Genomic DNA, 18699 nt, shown 5'->3' with positions numbered 1-18699 from the left:
TAAGTAAGTGGTTACAGAGCACCGGAAACGACAATGGCAAACCCCGCCCTGTCAACCCTGCAAAGTCCTCCTTGTGCCAAAGTTGGAAGAGCTGTCCCACAGACTAGTCACGCAACAGCCTGACACAGTCATACTCACGGAATCATACCTTAGAGACAATGTCCCAGACACTACAATCACTATCCCAGGGTATGTCCTGTCCCACCAACAGGACAGACCCAGCAGAGGTGGCGGCACAGTGGTCTACAGTAGGGAGGGAGTTGCCCTGGGAGTCCTCAACATTGACTCCGGACCCCATGAAGTCTCACGGCATCAGGTCAAACATGGGCAAGTTAACCTCCTGCTGATTACCACCGACCGCCCTCCCTCAGCTGATGAGTCAGTACTTCTCCATGTTGAACACCAACTGGAGGAAGCACTGAGGGTGGCAAGGGCACAAAATGTAATCTGGGTGGGGGACTTCAATGTCCGTCACCAAGAGTGGCTTGGTAGCACCACTGCTGACCGAGCTGGCCGAGTACTAAAGGACATAGCTGCTAGTTTGGGTCTGCGGCAGGTGGTGGGGGAAACCAACAAGAGGGAAAAACATACTTGACCTTCTCCTCAACTATCCAACTGCCGCAGATGCTTCTGTCCATGACTGTATTGGTAGGAGTAACCACCGCACAGTCCTTGTGGAGACGAAGTCCCGTCTTCACATTGAGGATACTGTCCATCGTGTTGTGTGGCACTATCGCCGTGCTAAATGGGATAGATTTCGAACAGATCTAGCAATGCAAAACTGGGCATCCATGAGGCACTGTGGGGCATATCAGCAGCAGCAGAACTGTACTCAACCACAATCTGTAATCTCATGGCCCGGCATATCCCCCACTCTACCATTACCATCAAGCCCGGAGATCAATCCTGGTTCAATGAAGAATGCAGGAGGGCATGCCAGGAGCAGCACCAGGCATACCTCAAAATGAGGTGTCAACCTGGTGAAGCTAAAACCCAGGACTACTTGCATGCCAACCTGCATAAGCAGCATGCAATAGACAGAGCTAAGCGATCCCATAACCAATGGATCAGATCTAAGCTCTGCAGTCCTGCCACATCCAGCCGTGAATGGTGGTGGACAATTAAACAACTAACTGGAGGAGGTGGCTCCACAAATATCCCCATCCTCAATGATGGGGGGTCCCAACACATCAGTGCGAAAGATAAGGCAGAAGCATTTGCAACAATCTTCAGCCAGAAGTGCCAAGGTGATGATCCATCTCAGCCCCCTCCCGAAGTCCCCAGCATTACAGATGCCAGTCTTCAGCCAATTAGATTCACTCCACGTGATATCAAGAAACGATTGAAGGCACTGGATACTGCAAAGGCTATGGATCCTGACAATAATCCAGCAATAGTACTGAAGACCTGAGCTCCAGAACTTGCCGCACCCCTAGCCAAGCTGTTCCAGTCTAGCTACAACACTGGCATCTACCCTGCAAAGTGGAAAATTGCCCAGGTATGTCCTGTACACAAAAAGCAGGACAAGTCCAACCCAGCCAATTACCGCCCCATCAGTCTACTCTCAATCATCAGTAAAGTGATAGAAAGTATCAACAATGCCATCAAGCAGCACTTGCTTAACAATAACCTGCTCAGTGATATCCAGTTTGGGTTCCGAAAGGGTCACTCAGCACCTGACCGGATTACAGCCTTGGTTCAAACATGGACAAAAGAGCTGAACTCAAGAGGTGAGGTGAGAGTGACTGCCCTTGACATCAAGGCAGCATTTGACCGAGTATGGCATCAAGGAGCCCTAGCAAAACTGAAGTCAATGGGAATCGGGGGAAAACTCTCTGCTGGTTACAGTCATACCTAGCGCAAAGGAAGATGGCTGTGGTTGTTGGAGGTTAATCATCTGAGCTCCAGGACATCACTGCAGGAGTTCCTCAGGGTCGTGTCCTAGACCCAACCATCTTCAGCTGCTTCATCAATGACCTTCCTTCAATCATAAGGTCAGAAGTGGGAATGTTCGCTGATGATTGCACAATGTTCAGCACCATTCGTGACTCCTCAAAGACTGAAACAGTCTGTGTAGAAATGCAGCAAGACCTGGACAATATCCAGGCTTGGGCTGATAAGTGGCAAGTAACACTTGCGCCACACAAGTGCCAGGCAATGACCATCTCCAACAAGAAAGAATCTAACCATCTCCCCTTGACATTCAATGGCATCACCATCTCTGAATCCCCCACTATCAACATCCTAGGGGCTACCATTGACCAGAAACTGAACTGGAGTAGCCATATAAATACCGTGGCTACAACAGCAGGTCAGAGGCTAGGAATCCTGCGGCGAGTAACTCACCTCCTGACTCCCTAATGCCTGTCCACCATCTACAAGGCACAAGCAGGAGTGTGATGGAATACTCTCCACTTGCCTAGATGGGTGCAGCTCCAACAAAACTCAACAACCTCAACACCATCCAGGACAAAGCAGTCCACTTGATTGGCACACCATCCACATTCACTCCCTCCACCACCGACACACAGTGGCAGCAGTGCGTACCATCTCCAAGATGCACTGCAGCAACGCACCAAGGCTCCTTAGACAGCACCGTCCAAACCCGCAACCTCTACCACCTCGAAGGACAAGAGCAGCAGATGCATGGGAACACCACCACCAGCAAGTTCCCCTCCAAGTCACACGCCATCCTGACTTGGAACTATATCGCCGTTCCTTCACTGTTGCTGGGTCAAAATCCTGGAACTCCCTTCCTAACAGCAGTGTAGGGCGTACCTACCTCACATGGACTGCAGTGGATCAAGAAGATAGCTCACCACCACCTTCTCAAGGGCAATTAGGGATGGGCAATAAATGCTGGCATAGCCAGTGATGCCCACATCCCATGAATGAATAAAAACTAACATGGTTCATGAAAGTAAACTCAGGTTTGACAAATCTTTTGAGTTTTTTGAGCAAGTAATGAGAAGGGTAGAAAAAGGGGAATCATTGGATGTAGTATATTTGGATTTTCAAAGGGCATTTGACAGGACACCACACGAAAGGTTGTTGCACAAGATAAAGGTTCATTGGGTTGAAAGTAATATAATTGCATGGATCGAGGATTGGTTAAAGGGCAGAAAACAGAGTAGAAATAAACAGGTCATTTTCAAGTTGGCAGGCTGTAACTAGAGGAGTGCTGCAAGGATCAGTTCTGGGACCTCAGATAGTTACGATCTATATTCGTGACTTAGATGAGAGGACCGAGTGTAATGTATCTAAGTTTGCTGACGATTCAAAGATTGTTTGGAAAATGAGCTGTGAGGAGGATACAAGAGAGTCTGCGGAGGAATAGAGATAAGTTAAGTGAATGGGCAAGAAGGTGGCAGATGGAGTATAATGTGAGGAAATATCAAGTTATTCACATTGGTAGAAAGAAAAGAAACTTTTACTTCAAATGCCAATAAACTATTAAATGTTGGTACACAAAACACAAACTTAACAGGCATGTGCAGCAAACAATTAGGAAAGCAAGTGGGAAGTTGGCTTTTATTGCAAGTGGGTTAGAGTACAAGAGTAAGAAGTCTTTCTGCAACTGAACAGGTCTTTGGCGATAACACATCTGGACTACTATGTACAATTCTGGTCTCCGTACCTAAGGAAGGATATACTTGCCTTAGCCTTAGAGGGGGTGCAACGAAGGTTCAACAGATTGATTCCTGGGATGAAAGGGTTGTCCTATGAGGAGAGATTGTGTTGAATGGGCCTATACTCTCTGGAATTTAGAAGAATGAAAGGTGATCTCATTGAAACATAAAAGCATCTGAGAGGGTTTGACAGATGCTGAGAAGCTGTTTCCCCTGGCTAGAGAATCTAGAACTAAGGGACAGTCTCAGGGTAAAGGGTGAGCCATTTCGCACTGAGATGAGGAAAAATACTTTCACGGAAAAGGTTGTGAATCTTTAGAATTCTCTACCTCAGATACTCAGTTGTTGAATATATTAAAGGCTGAGTGAGATCAATAGAAATTTGGACTCGCTAAAGGAATTATGGAATAAGGGGATCAGGCAGAAAGTGGATGAGGTCAAAGGTCAGCCATGATCTTGTTGAATGACAGCAGGTACGAGGGGCCATATCGCCTACTCCTGCTCCTATTTCTTATGTTCTTATAGTTTAGTGTTTATCTCTTTCTTTCCCCCCAGGACTGGCAGATCCTATGCATTTTGCCAGTAGTTTCTGATTTAAATTATTTTCTCTATGCTGTATCTCCCCCTCATTTCAGCTTGCTTTTTTATTTATTTATATTTATGTTATATGTCATCTAAGTTTTCTGTTAGTTTACAGGTTGTTTGAGTTTTGATGAAGAGTACAGACCTGAAACGCCCGTTTTTCCTTTTTACTTTATCTCTGTAATTGGGATATCTGTCGATTCTCTCCTCCCTACAAATAAAAATTGTCTATACAAATGGGAAATAGTTTTGAATTTTGTGATGTAACATACTTAAGTGAAACATTCACACCCATTGACCTTTACATGCAAAAACTCCAACTGAATGAGAGACAAGAAAATATGGCTGAAAGTTCCATTACACTCAAGTCAATTCCACCAATAAACAGAAAATACTTAAAATATACAGCATTTGTAATTAGAAAAAAGTCAATATTTCAGGTGTATAACCTTCATCAGAACTGCACCCAAAACATTAAATTATCTTCTTTTAGTATCGATGCTGACAGCCCTGCTGTGTATTTCCAGTACTTTGTGCATTTATTTCAGACTTCCTTTATTTATTATTTTTTAAAATCCTTTTACAGACCATGTATAATTTGCCCCATTGTGGACTCTACCCAATTTAGAAGTAATTTGCCAAATTGCTGTAAAATTTCTCTGATCCCCAGAATATATCTGCCAAAACTCTGGAATAAGAAATCTAACATCAGTCTATATTATTAACACCAATTAATTGCATTCCGTAGATACCATTTCTATGGTCGGTTAGAGTATTTGAACTGGCCTCACTATGGTCCAAGGCTCTCAGATACTTGAATGAATTCTTTTTAAGGACCAATAATGAGCCTCGAGTCTCAAAATGAGCAGCACTACTGTACATTAATTATTCAATAAAACTGATGGCATGTTACATCAAGCGCCAAAACAAGTATCTAACCGCTTAGAAAAACTAAGTTATCCAGCAAATCAAGACTCACCTCCGCTTCATTAGCAGCAATGTAACAGCATGTTCCTAAAGTAGTGGCACACTAGACAGAAGCAACAACAGACATTAAGTAAGAGATACCCAAACATATTTCCCAACTGAAAGGCTGAATGGTGAAGATTATAAGATTGAAGGTTTAGCCCATTAATCTTTTAGCCTTTCTTGAAATTAGAAAAACTCTACCTCAGGTTAGGTACTCTGAAATTCTTACAAGTCAGACTACAGGAACTATGCAGAAGATTCTGGGGGCAAAATGTTCAAACATTCATTCATTTGAAGCTTTCAACAAATTACACCTTTAACAACGAAAGTATTTTAACACTTTTACAGCAACACTTGATTTTCCAAAGTCAACTCAACAGTTGTGAACCACTAGTTGACTAAACACACTAATTCAGCCAAAAAGTGATCAAGTGGACCTTTGTCATTTTTAACAGGTCAACGGTTCTACACCATAAATAGAACAAGCCCAGTTACATATTGACACCAAACAAAACGCTATTTCCAGCCATTTCAAAAATAACTCGAGAGAAACCTGTGCTACTGGCATGATGATAAATCCTTGAAACAATGAAGTTTTATCTTCTTTCTTTTATGTACAAGTGGTGCCAGTAAGTGCCATCATTCTGCTGGTGTCAATAAACACTCAGTTTCTAGAGCAAAAAGGGTGCCACATTGCATTATCTCGACATTCTAGTGTGATTTGTTCCTAGCATCAAACAAAATCATTTGGTCCTTGGTGCCATGTAGTACCAGTGTTTTATTAGCACAGATTGATGCTATTTGCTCTACAAACTCGACTAAGTTTTAACCTTACTGTGTTTATTTACCTTATTATAAACTATGTGGTACAAGAGTGCGTCATGTGTGCATCTCTTAAGAGGCAGATTTGGCAGTCACAGTATCATGGCAACGGAAGAATAATTTTGTAAATCAATCAAAAGCATCAGATATTGGGCTACTACATTTTACATATTTATAGGCTTTGGCTGATGTTGATGCAGATATGGTGACCCATCTATGGGGCACTTACTTTGATTTCGATTCACATGATGTATTGCATAGGCTGGTGTAGACCAGAATAGAGTACAGGAGCTAAATTAAAAATTCAAATTTGTGCTTTGTCCTATGATCCTTTGTTTTGCCTGATTTATTTACTCTGCATATGACTGATGAGCACGGGATTGGTCATTGAGTATACCACATGATAAGACATGCCGAGCTTTTCTATGTTTTATATGCCCGTGACCTAAAAAAAATACACTAGTATTTTCTGGAATTGTGTTGATTGGTGCTGACACCAGACTCCAGGGCATCCTAAAAAAACAAAAACCTGGGAAAGTCAAATTCAACACAATGCTTGGTACCATCTGTCTCATCTCATCTACCTCTATAGAGAGGTTGATGTCTTTTTCTCTCATTGCCAAAGTAACTTTGGATATGGATAAACTGGTGTAATGACATTACTTTTAAGGAAACATGGGAGCAGCAAACCAAATGTGGCACTGCTTATACACAATACCACAAATGTCTGTCTTGTGCCCCAGAACTTCTTAAGGTTGGTTATATTCCTACAGTATGAAGTGCTCCCATTTCCTGAAGATACTTTATTACCATAGGTTTAATACCAAAAATCCAATTTAATATTTATTTTAAGGAAGCTCTAGGAACATTTTTGTACAGTCCACTGTAACAGTGTTCCAATCTCATCAGGGCCTAAGGAATAAGTATTGAAGCCTTGTACATGTATCACTTGGAAAATACAGTACTTACACTGCGTCTGGCAGCTAAGCTAGCTGATTTGTCAGTAAAGATATTAATTAGAACAGACTTCAGAGCTTTGAAAACATCTTCGCCTTCTTTGCACGAACCCAGCTGAATACATAGTAAGGATATGACAGTAGCTGCAACGGCTTGTTCTTCACTCTTCCCTTTTGAAAGAAAAATAAACACAAAAGTTGTTTTAGAACTTAAGCATCCTTTTCCTCTGGACAGAAGGTAACCATTTACACCTCTTCTGCGCCCATCTTTTGTTTCCATGTTTGTCCCATTATCAGCTCCTTAAGCCTTGCACCTTCATCCCTTTTGTTATTTACGTCTTCTGCCATCCATAATGTCATAGACTTGTCACTTTGTTTTTCCCTGACTCTGTACTTCCTTAAAAGTTGCCCATCACCAGCATCTTCCAGTGCTGATGAAAAGTCAGAGGCCTGAAATACTACCTTCATTGCTCTCGCTCCACAAATGCTACCCGACCTGAATGTTTCCAGCATTTTCTGTTTTTATTTCAAGTCTATCTGTAGCTCACCTTAGCAAAATTTGAACACTTCTGGTAAGGGTGAAGCTTTTAAAACAATGCAATGCTTACAATAATCAGGATCAGTTCTGCTAGATAAGGATCTACCAGTCACCTCTTCAGCCTGGACATCTTTTAACCTCATACTTCTGTTTACCAGGACACACATACCTTTCTTTAAGCAGCGTTCCAAACAATCAGTGAGGGTGACTCTCCTTTCCACCAAAAAGTCTGACAGGATTTTGGAAGAAAATGCTAACTTGAGGCTTTCAAGGGCATTTTGTCTGGTTTTAGCACTAAAAACAGAAAAAGGATTAAAGCAACAAAAAAAAACTCTAGCTACTATGAAAGCCCAAATGCAAATACAATACTCTCAAGCATGTCCCACCTTTTGTCCATTGTATTATCAATACATTCCTTCAATTTATCTTCAGTTTCCTCTTGAGCCATTTGTTCATTGATGGCTTCATTTCCTAAAAAATAAGAAAACACGGATATTTGCCAATTTTCCACCGCGTGCTTGACATTAGTCAAAATACATGACAACAGAAAAGTGAGTGAAACAAATAAAATCTTCCGAAACACACAGAACATATTATAGAACCTGATGCTGAAAGATGATCATCTAGATGATGCTATATAGAATACTTGACTCTCAAGGGCAGTGCAGCACGATTGCACAATTTGCTCATGCAAAATAACCAGAATGTGGAACTCATTGCCAATAGGAGTGGTTGAGGTGAATGGCACATAAGTATTTCGACACAGACCTTCCCCTAAGTCATAGGGTCAAAAGTGGGAATGTTTGCTGGTGATTGCAGTTTTGTTCGCAACTCATTAGTTAATGAAGCAGTCCATGCCCAGGTGCAGCAAGATCTGGACAACATTCAGGTCTGGGCTAATAGGTGGCAAAAATAACATTCGCACCACATAACTGCCATCTCCAAAAAGAGAGAATCTAACTACCTCCCTTTGACATTCCAATGGCATTACCATTGCTGAATCCCCACCACCAACATCCTGGGGGAGTCACCATTGACCAGAAACTTAACTGGACCGGCTACATGAATACTGTGGCTACAGGAGGTCAGAGGCTGAATATTCTGTGGTGAGTAACGCACCTCCTGACTCCGCAAAGCCACTCCACCATCTACAAGGCCCAAATTAGGAGTGTGATGGAGCACTCTCCACTTGTCTGGGTGAGTGCAGCTCCAACAACACTCAAGAAGTTCATCCAGGACAAAGCAGCCCACTTGATCAACAGTCCATCCACCACCTTAAACATTCACTCCCTCCAGCACTGGTGCATTGTGGCTGCAGTATGCGCTATCTATAAGATGCACTGCAGCAACTTGCCAAAGCTCCTTCAACAGCACCTTCCAAACCCAAGACTCAGCAGCTTGGAAGAACAAGGGCAGAAGACACATGGGAACATCACCACCCACACTTTCCCCTCCCAAGGTACTCACCATTCGGGCTTGGAAATACATCTCCGTTCCTTCATTATCGCTGAATCAAAATCTGGGAACTCCCTCCCCAATATCACTGTGGGTGCACCTACACCACATGGACTGCAGCGATTCAAAGCGGTGACTACCACCACCTTCTCAAGGACAATCAGGGATGGGCAATAAATGCTGGTGTTGCCAGCGATGTCCACATTCCATGAATGAACGAAAAGAAAAAAATTTAAGGGGAAGCTAGAAAAAGACCTGGGGTGAAAGGTTATACTGATAGGATTAGATGGAGGGGTGGGAGGAGGCTCCTGTGGAGCATAAAGATCAGCATAGACTTGTTGGATCGAATTGTCTGTTTCTGTGCTGTACATTCTATTTAATTCTGTTCTTGATGCTTTGCTCCCCAATATAGTCAGTGCTATAAGTAGACACCAGGCACTTCCCTAAAGGGATGGAAGAGTGGAATAATCAGATATACCAGTTTGCTCATGGACTTTTCAGCAGGAGGTGGGCAGCAATGTGGCCCAACTGCAAATCTTGTTCAAAGCCAATATTAATCTAGACAGCAGGAGGTGAACAAGAATGGTCCAAAGTGATGATTTCAGCCCTCAGGATTGTCCCAGGCAACTCCAAGCTTGCTCTCTACTTGGGAGAATGCAGTCGGTTAACAGCACTGTCCACTTGACCTTTTCATGTCTGCCCTATCTAAGCTGTTCCAGTTCAGTTATGACATTATCAACAATGTGGAACACTGCACAGCTACGTCCTAACTTGAAAAAAAAAGGATAAATCTAATCTGGCCAATCATCATCTCATTAGCCACCTTTCAGTCATTAGCAAAGTAATAGAAGGAACTATGAACAATGTCATCAAAAAAACCTACTCAACAATAAACAGCTTTTTGACATTCAGTTTCGGTTCTACTAAAACTATTCTGCTCCAGATTCCGTTACCAGACACGAATACAAGAGCTAAATGTCAAAGGAAAGGCTTCAGTAGTTTCCCTTGATATCAATTCCATCAAGCATAGCATCAAGTATTCCTAGCAAAACTGAAGTCAATAGCAGTCGAAGGGAAAACCCTCCTGTTTTATCTGACTCAAAGTGTTTGTGGTTGTCAGAGGCCAACAGACCTCTAGGACATCACTGCAAAAGTTCTTTGGGCTGCATATGCAGCCCAACCATCTTCAGCTGCTTCATCAATGACATTCTGTCACCACTTACCTGGATGGTTGCAGCTACAACACATAAGAAGCTCAACACCACAGGTAGCCCTGTCACTGGACCCAATATCCACCCCCCCACCTGCTCCGCGACCAGTGCTGAGGCTGCAGTATACAAGATTCACACAATGCACTGCAGCAACTCACCAAACCTACTCTGACTGCATCTCCCTCTCTGCAACCTCCTCTGCCACTGAAGACAGCAGCAATGCCATGGGTAAAACAAAACCTCCAAGTACGCAGTCAGTCAGACACCATCCTGACTTGGACATAATCACCATTCCCTCAAAGTCGCTTGTCCAATATCATGAAATTCCGTGTCTATCACCATTGTGGGTGCACCATCACAAGGCCCATCATCATCTTCTCAGGGCAACTAGAGATGGACAATGAATTTTAGTCCAGAAGGGATCCAGGTATTTAAGACTATTAAATGCACGATCATGCAAATTGACAGTGTTTGATGAGATGGGTTCAGATAGAACTGGGGCAATCAATACAAACTGAGGAAGCAAGGGGTAAAGTTGCATGTCAGAAGTTTGCTTACTGTCAGAGGGTGATTGATCTGTGGAACAAGATAGTGAGGCCTGATGTGTTAGGTAGACTTCTGGAAAACATGATGATCACAACATATGGAAAAAAAGTAATATTTCTCTGGATGGCAATTGGGGTTAGGATACCTAGTCATAGAGAGATACAGCACTGAAACAGGCCCTTCAGCCCACCGAGTCTGTGCCAACCAACAACCATCCATTTATACTAATCCTACATTAATCCCATATTCCCTACCACATCCTCACCATTCTCCTACCACCTACCTACACTAGGGGCAATTTACAATGGCCAATTCACCTATCAACCTGCAAGTCTTTGGCTGTGGGAGGAAACCGGAGCACCCGGTGGAAACCCACGCGGTCACAGGGAGAACTTGCAAACTCCGCATAGGCAGTAACCAGAACCGAATCCGGGTCGCTGGAGCTGTGAAGCTGCGGTGCTAACCACTGCGCCACTGTACCTTCTGGGGCCTGCCTGCTAAACCTATCAGGTGGGAGGGGAAATTTTGCCAGATGACTCCAAACTTAGCTACAATTTTTTTGTTTGTCTTCCCCTCTCAGGAGGCAGAGGAGGGGGTGGTTGGTGCAAACTAATGACGGATGGACACAAGCATGCATTGCTCTGGTGATCTTTTCTTATCTTGGATACAATAATGTAAATTTTATTCAGCCAATCATGCCCACTACATTTTTTTATTTATTTGTTCATCGAATGTCAGCATCGGTAGCAAGGCAGCCCTACTTGCCCTTCAGAAGGTGGTGGTGAGCCCATGCAGTCTAAAAGTGCTGTTAGGGAGGGAGTTCAAGGGTTTTGACCCAGCAGTGAAGGAATGGCAATATAGTTCCAAGTCAGGATGGTGCATAACGTGGAGCAGAACTCGCGTCTGCTGCCCTTGTTCTTTTAGGTGGAAGAAGTCGTGGGTTTGGAAAGTGCTGTTGAAGAAGACTTGGCGAGTTGCTGCAGTGCAAATTGTAGATGACACACACTGGCTGCCACTGTGCACCAGTGGTGGCTGAGGTGCTAATCAAGCGGGCTGCTTTGTCCCAGATGGTGTTGAGCTTCTTGAGTGTTGTTGAAACTGCACCTAACCAAGGAAGTGGTGATACTTCTTCACACTCCTGACTTGTGCCTTGTAGATGGTGGATAGTGTTTGGGGAGTCAGGTGGTGAGATACTCACCACAGAATTCCCAGCCTCTGACCTGCTCTTGTAGACACAGTATTTATATAGTTGGTCCAAATAAGTTTCTCATCAATGGTAACCCCCAGGGTGTTGATGGTGGGGGATTCAGCGATGATAATGCCATTGAACGTCAAGGGGGAGATGGCTAGATTCTCTTTTGTTGGAGATGGTCATTACCTAGCATTTGTCTGCTGCAAATGTTACTTGCCACTTATCAGCCCAAGCAAGAATGTTGTCCCGATCTCGCTGCATGAGGGCACGGACAGCAATGACCGCCTCCACCCACCCCAAAAACCATTCCTGAGGGGTTGAAAATGGTACTGGACACAGCAATAATCAGCAAACATCCCCACTTCTGACCTTATGGAGGGAATGTCATTGATGAAGCAACTTCAGATGGTTGGGCCTAGGACGCTTCCCCGAGGAACTCTTGCAGCGACGTCCTTTGTGCTAGGTATGACTCCAATCAGTGAATCGTTTTCCCCCTGATTCACATTGACTCCAGTTTTGCTAGGGCTCCTTGATGCCAAACTCAGTCAAATGCCACCCTGATGTCAAGGGCAGTCACCCTCACCTCACCTCAGGAATTCAGTTCTTTTGTCGATGTTTGGACCAAGGCTGTTATGGGGTCCGGAGCTGAGTGGCCGTCAGAACCCAAACTGAGCATCGGTGAACAGGTTATTGCTGAATAAGTACTGCTTGATAGCACTGTCAAGGACACCTTCCAGCACTTTGCTGATGATTTAGAAGTGCTCACCATTCTACTCTCAAAGGTCATACAGATTAACCACAATTACTGATTATCCACAACTTTTATAAACCACTGAGACACAAGTAACTCCAGTTAGCACTTCTAACGTGGAAGGGAAGAAAACGATGTTCTTCCTCATCCCCAATGGCAATTAAGTATAAAGCCAAGGCAGCGACCTGTATTTGAGTTTGACAAGTCCCAAGTATCAAGATCGTGCACATTCACTCTCCTAAACCTAAAGGGCTCAGAACTTGCTTCAAATGTAACTTACGCACTAGGTACTGAGACTTCAAACACTGTAGGTAATGCATTTCATTAGTACCTTCCTCAGGCACACTGGCCGTCTCACTGGCACTGCTGTAATGGCTGAGCACTTCACTGGCGAGATCATCATCACTGGTCTGAGTCTCCCCTTTAGCTCCATTCCGTCCTCCTGCAGACAAAGTATAGTAAAGTGAATAGTGTTCCTGCACTAGGATGAGAGTACAATAGCGGCAAATGTTGTCTCAATGTCAAGGGCAGTCACTCTCATCTCATCTCTGCAGTTCAGCTCTTTTGTCCATGTTTGGACCAAGGCTGTAATGAGGTCAGGAGGTGAGTGGCCCTGGCAGAACCCAAACTGAGCATCAGTGAGTAGATTATTCCTGAGCAAGTGCCACTTGAAAGTACTGTCGACGAGCCCTTCCATCACTTTGCTGATGATCGGGAGTAGTCTGATAGAGCGGTAATTGGCTGGGTCGGATTTGTCCCGTTTTCTGTGCACAGGACATACCTGGGCAATTTTTCACATTGCCGGGTAGATGCCAGTGTTGTAACTGTACTGGAACAGCTTGGCAAGGGACGCCGCTAGTTCTGGAGCACAAGGCCTTCAGTACTATTTGCCGAAATGTTGTCAGGGCCCATAGCCTTTGCAGTATCCAGTGCCTACAGCCATTTCTTGATATCACATGGAGTAAATCAGATTGGCTGAAGACTGGCATCTGTGATGCTGGGGCCCTCATGAGGAGGCTGAGATGGATCATCCACTCGGCACTTCTGGCTGAAGATGGATGCAAATGCTTCAGCCTTGTCTTTTGCACTGATGTGCTGGGCTCCCCCATCGTTGAGAATGTGGATGTTTGTGGAGCCTCTTCCTCCTGTCAGTTGTTTAATTGTCCACCACCATTCGCGACTGGATGTAACAGGACTGCACAGCTTGTTGTGGGACTGCTTAGCCCTGTCTATTACATGCTGCTTCTGCTGTTTGGCATGCAAGTAGTCTTGTATTGCAGCCTCACCAGACTGACACCTTATTTTTAGGTATGCCTGGAGCTGCTCCTGGCATGCCCTCTTGCATTCTTCATTGAACCAGTGTTGGCCCCTAACTTGATGGTAATGGTAGAGTCGGGGAAATGCCAGGCCATGAGGTTTCAGATTTTGCTGCTGCTGATGGCACACAGCACCTCATGGATGCCCAGTTTTGAGTTGCGAGATCTGTTTGAAATCTATCCCATTTAGCACGGTGATCATGCCACACAACACAATGGTGGGTACCCTCAATGTGAAGACGGGACTTTGTCTCCACAAGGATTATGCGGTGGTAACTCCAACCAATACTGTCATGGACAGATGCATCTGCAACAGGTAGATTGGTGAGGACGAGGTCAAGTAGGTTTTTCCCTCACCACCTGCCACAGACCCAGTCTAGCAGCTATGTCCTTTAGGACTCAGCTAGCTCGGTCAGTAGTGGTGTTACCAAGCCATTCTTGGTGATGGACATTGAAGTCCCACACCCAGAGTACATTTTGTGCCCTTGCTACCCTCAGTGCTTTTTCCAATTGGTGTTCAACATGGAGAAGTACTGAATCATCAGCTTGGGAGGGTGGGCGGGGGGGGGGGGGGGTGGTGATAAGCAGCAGGAGGTTTCCTTGCCCATGTTTGACCTGATGCCATGAGACTTCATGGGGTCCGGAGTTAACGTTGAGGTTGCCCAGGACAACTTCCTCCCAACTATATACCACTGTGCCGCCACCTCTGGTGGGTCTGTCCTGACGGTGGGACAGAACATACCCAGGGATGGTGATGTCTGGGACATTGTCTGCAAGGTATGATTCCGTGAGCATGACTATGTCAGGATGTTGCCTGACTAGTCTGTCGGACAGCTCTCCCAATTTTGGCACAAGGCCCCAGATGTTAGTAAGGACTTTGCAGGGCCTACAGGGCTGTTTTTGCTGTTGTCGTTTCCAGTGCCTAGGTCAATGCCGGATGGTCTGTCCGGTTTCATTCCTTTCCTTAGACTTTCCAGTGGTTTGATACAACTGAGTGGCTTGCTAGGCATTTAAGAGTCAACCACATTGCTGTGGGTCTGGAGTCACATGTAGGCCAGTCCAGGTAAGGGCGGCAGATTTCTTTCCCTAAAGGAAGGACATTAGTGAACCAATTGGGCATTTACAACAATCGAAAATGGTTTCATGATCATCACTGTACTAGCTTTATTAATTCTAGATTTATTAAGTGAATTCAAATTTCACCATCTGCCGTGGTGGGATTTGAACCCATGTCCCCACAGCATTAGCCTGGGGCTCTGGGTTACTAGTCTAGTGACATTACCACTACGCCACCTCCTCCCCATACCATACAACACCAGAAGATGATAAAAGTAATTTTTTTCCGGATAGCAATTAGGGTACTATTCCTGATAACATTTGAGGGTGGGAGAGGATTTTAGCCAAATGGCAAGAGCAAAATACTGCTGAAAATCTGAACTAAAAACAGAAAATGCTGGAAGCACTCAGCAGGTCAGGCAGCATCTATGGCGACAGAAAAACAGTTAACGTTTCCTGCTGATGACCTTTCATCACTGGGAAAAGTGGGAGACGTAATAGGTTTTAATCAAGTGGCACATCAGTGATAGGGATGGGTGGTGGAAAATAACAAAAGGGAAAAATTGTGTTAAGGTGGAAGGCAGGAGAGATAAATGGCAAAAGGGTTGATGGTGCAAGACAAAAGGGAATGGTAACAGCACAGGTAAAGAGAAAAAAGGTGTATCTAGAGGAGGTGTGAATGGCAGAATCATGAACAGCTGCCATCTGAAAACAAAAGAGTTCAACAAATTGATTGTATCCTCTGCCCCCATTTTGTTTCATTTGTTTTTTTATGGTTTTGGTTTTTCTCTTTCTTTCCGGTTACATCTCCCACTTTTCCCAATTCTGATGAAAGAGCATCCATCCGAAACATTAACTCTGTTTCTCTTTCCACAGATGCTGCCTGACCTGCTGAGTATTTCCAGCATTTTTGGCTTTATTTCAGATTTCCAGCATTCACAGCATTTTGCTTTTGAATTATAGTCCATTTTATTGCTTTCAAGATTGAATACATTGTCAAATGCACTGGCAACCATTTAGGTAATTTACAAGAGATCAAGAATTAATAAAAATAACCAATACTGAATCAATAAAATATTTCTATCTACTTTTCTCCCCCCACCACCAAGGTATTAAATCTTGTATTATGTAATGTCTTCGTTCTTTCACCACTTTGTCTAGAGTGCATGACTAGTTCCAAGGCCTTGATCAATGCCATTCTAAGTCCTGATAGGCGACACTTATGTAACCCAACAACTTTTGGAGTCTCCCCTTGTTATATAGAGCACCTGCACTTTGAGACTTCATGGCAAAAACAGGCAATATTGGCATTAAAAACATTCATGCACCATGCATACATCATCTGTTTTATAATTCTCTTTGGAAAAAGAAATCTTTAGGATTAATAAACAGCTGTGAAACAGTGAACTGCTACAATAGCCCCTTTCACAACTGGGAACTAGCCTCAAATATAGCACAAAATACCAAAAAACACTAAAATGAGCAGAATGATGACAGGAAGGAGAAAAGTGCTTTTGTGAATGATAGATCATACCAAATTAAGTTCATTTTTACTCTCTTGTTTTATATAGCTGATCAGATGCAAAATATAATCAAAAAGGCTAATGGAATATTAGCCATTATATATCGAGGTTAAGAACATAAAGGGGAAATGAATTTTGTTACATAAATACAAAGCCCTGATTGGACCACATCTGGAGTAACCATACAGTTCTAGGCTGCACACTTTAGAAAAGATATATTGGCCTTGGAAGGAATGTGGCACAGATTTACCAAACGTTCCCAGGCTTCAAGGGTTAATTTGAAAGATTACATGAACTAAACTTGTATTCCCTGGATTATAGAAGGTTAAGGAGTTGTTTGATTGAAGTTTCAAGGATTTTGAAAGGAATTGATAGGGTAGTTAATGAGAAACATTTTACGCTGGTGGGGTAATCTAGGACAAGGGATCAAAAACTTAAAATCAGAGCCAGGCCATTCAGAAGAGAAGTTAGGAAATACTTCCTCAAACAAAGGGCACATGGAACTCTTTCCCATAAAAAGCTTTAGATACTGGCTCTATTTATAATTTTAAAGCTAAGATCAATAGATTTTTGTTAGCCAAGAGTTTTAAGGGATATGTTGCCAAGACAGGTAAATGGAGTTAGGATACAAATCAGCCATGATCTCACTGAATGGGGGAACAGGCTCAAGGGGTTCAATGGTCTACTCCTGTTCCTATAGTTGCCTGGTTCTGATCTTAGCCAACTGTTATAACACCTTAGCTGCAAACTAGGACAGACAGTATACATCTGAATGCTCTTTTAGTCATCAATAACGAAGATAACCCCCGCCTGCAGCTGTCGCCAAAACTAATTACGTACTCACAGGTGCATTAGTTGATCAGATGACTGAAAATATCATGTTTTAATCAAAAGATACTGAAATAGGGTGGCTACATTACTGACCACTGAAAATCCAGGTTCCTTCAACAGCCTATCAGCATAATCTGAGATAACCGCTCATATCTGCCCATGTATCTTTGCTAAATATTAGTGTTGGAAACTTCTTAAAAGTTATAGGAGGCAGCTGGAAACATTTACATGAGAGATACACTGACCTTCGAAAATTGTCACATGTTGCTGGAACATGAAAAAAACTGCTGAACTGGAAATTCATGTGGGCTGTTCACAAAAACATTTACCAAAATAACAGAATCTAAAGATATCAAACTCAAAGATGTAATTACTCAACTTCATGTAGAAAAAATGTGCAAAATCACTGATCATCTAGCCGGCTTACACTTACTTATCCATATTCGAATTGGTTAGCTTTTTTAAGTGGATTAAAGCTAATTTCAAGACCTGAATAAGTAAATTCCACTCTTCTGGTATCAAAGTATAGTCTGTTTTCTTTCTTCTCATAAAAAATAAATTGGGAAGGGAAAGCAATCTCATTCTTTGGTGCAGCACATGTTCTATGGACACTGTTGGATGGGAGTTTGGCTCCTTCAAAATAGTATGTGTAGGGAACACATTACATGTGCATGCACCAGAGTTTAAAACACACACTGGGGACTCTGAATTTACACACACAAACATATTGTTAACTCAATCTTTATAAACTTTCCTGACCATTTCCTTACCACGACAGGCCGTGTAGTGCTGATCTTGGGGAAAAAAACTATCCTAGAACTGCACTGGTTGAACTCAACATGAAATTAACACGGGCAACCTTGTATTAAATAAGCAGAAAATCATTCTGACCAGATTAAAGACCAGCAACACACAGACTTCCTATACAAGGCAGCTTTTTGAGGAAAACACATATATGTCGTTGGTGAGAACAAAAAAATTTCAGAGAACCTAACAACACAAACATTTTCAGTGACCAGCACTCAATCTCTCATACCTTTATCTCTAGCACATCAAGTACCTTCTCTTGTATAATCTCAAGTACATGTAGTACCTTCTCTAGTATAATCTCTAGTACATGAAGCATCTTGCAGGCTAGAAGATAAAGGTGAGGCGGTTTATTATGTAATTTATTTGTATTTGTTCTACAGCAGAGATTTGAGGATGTTATTTTAATCATCTAATTTACCTTCAAGTTCTCACTGCAGCATACAGAAATAAATTGCCATCTGATCAGGATGCACTACAATTTGGATTTGACACTGTACATCCAATCAGCAGCT

The 18699-nt window shown here is 43.2% G+C and overlaps 1 protein-coding gene across 3 annotated transcripts in view; it reads right to left on the bottom strand.

Annotated features, from left to right (window-relative positions):
• LOC137380216 (interferon-related developmental regulator 2-like) overlaps positions 1 to 18699 on the bottom strand; it is a 62168-nt gene that overhangs the window by 28652 nt on the left and 14817 nt on the right. For 2 of the 3 annotated variants that reach the window (XM_068052029.1, XM_068052030.1), the window contains 5 exons: positions 12983 to 13093; positions 7883 to 7967; positions 7666 to 7790; positions 6972 to 7129; positions 5191 to 5241 (listed from right to left, as the gene is read on the bottom strand). In XM_068052029.1, the coding sequence (XP_067908130.1) occupies positions 5191 to 5241; positions 6972 to 7129; positions 7666 to 7790; positions 7883 to 7967; positions 12983 to 13093 (530 nt within the window). The remainder of the gene's footprint in view (positions 1 to 5190; positions 5242 to 6971; positions 7130 to 7665; positions 7791 to 7882; positions 7968 to 12982; positions 13094 to 18699) is intronic. The other variant, XM_068052031.1, reaches the window with a different exon arrangement.

Source organism: Heterodontus francisci, chromosome 19 (assembly GCF_036365525.1).
Source record: "Heterodontus francisci isolate sHetFra1 chromosome 19, sHetFra1.hap1, whole genome shotgun sequence".
NCBI classification, from domain to species: domain Eukaryota; kingdom Metazoa; phylum Chordata; class Chondrichthyes; order Heterodontiformes; family Heterodontidae; genus Heterodontus; species Heterodontus francisci.
Note: the sequence above shows the minus strand (reverse complement) of the source record. Positions and strands in the feature narration are given on the sequence as shown.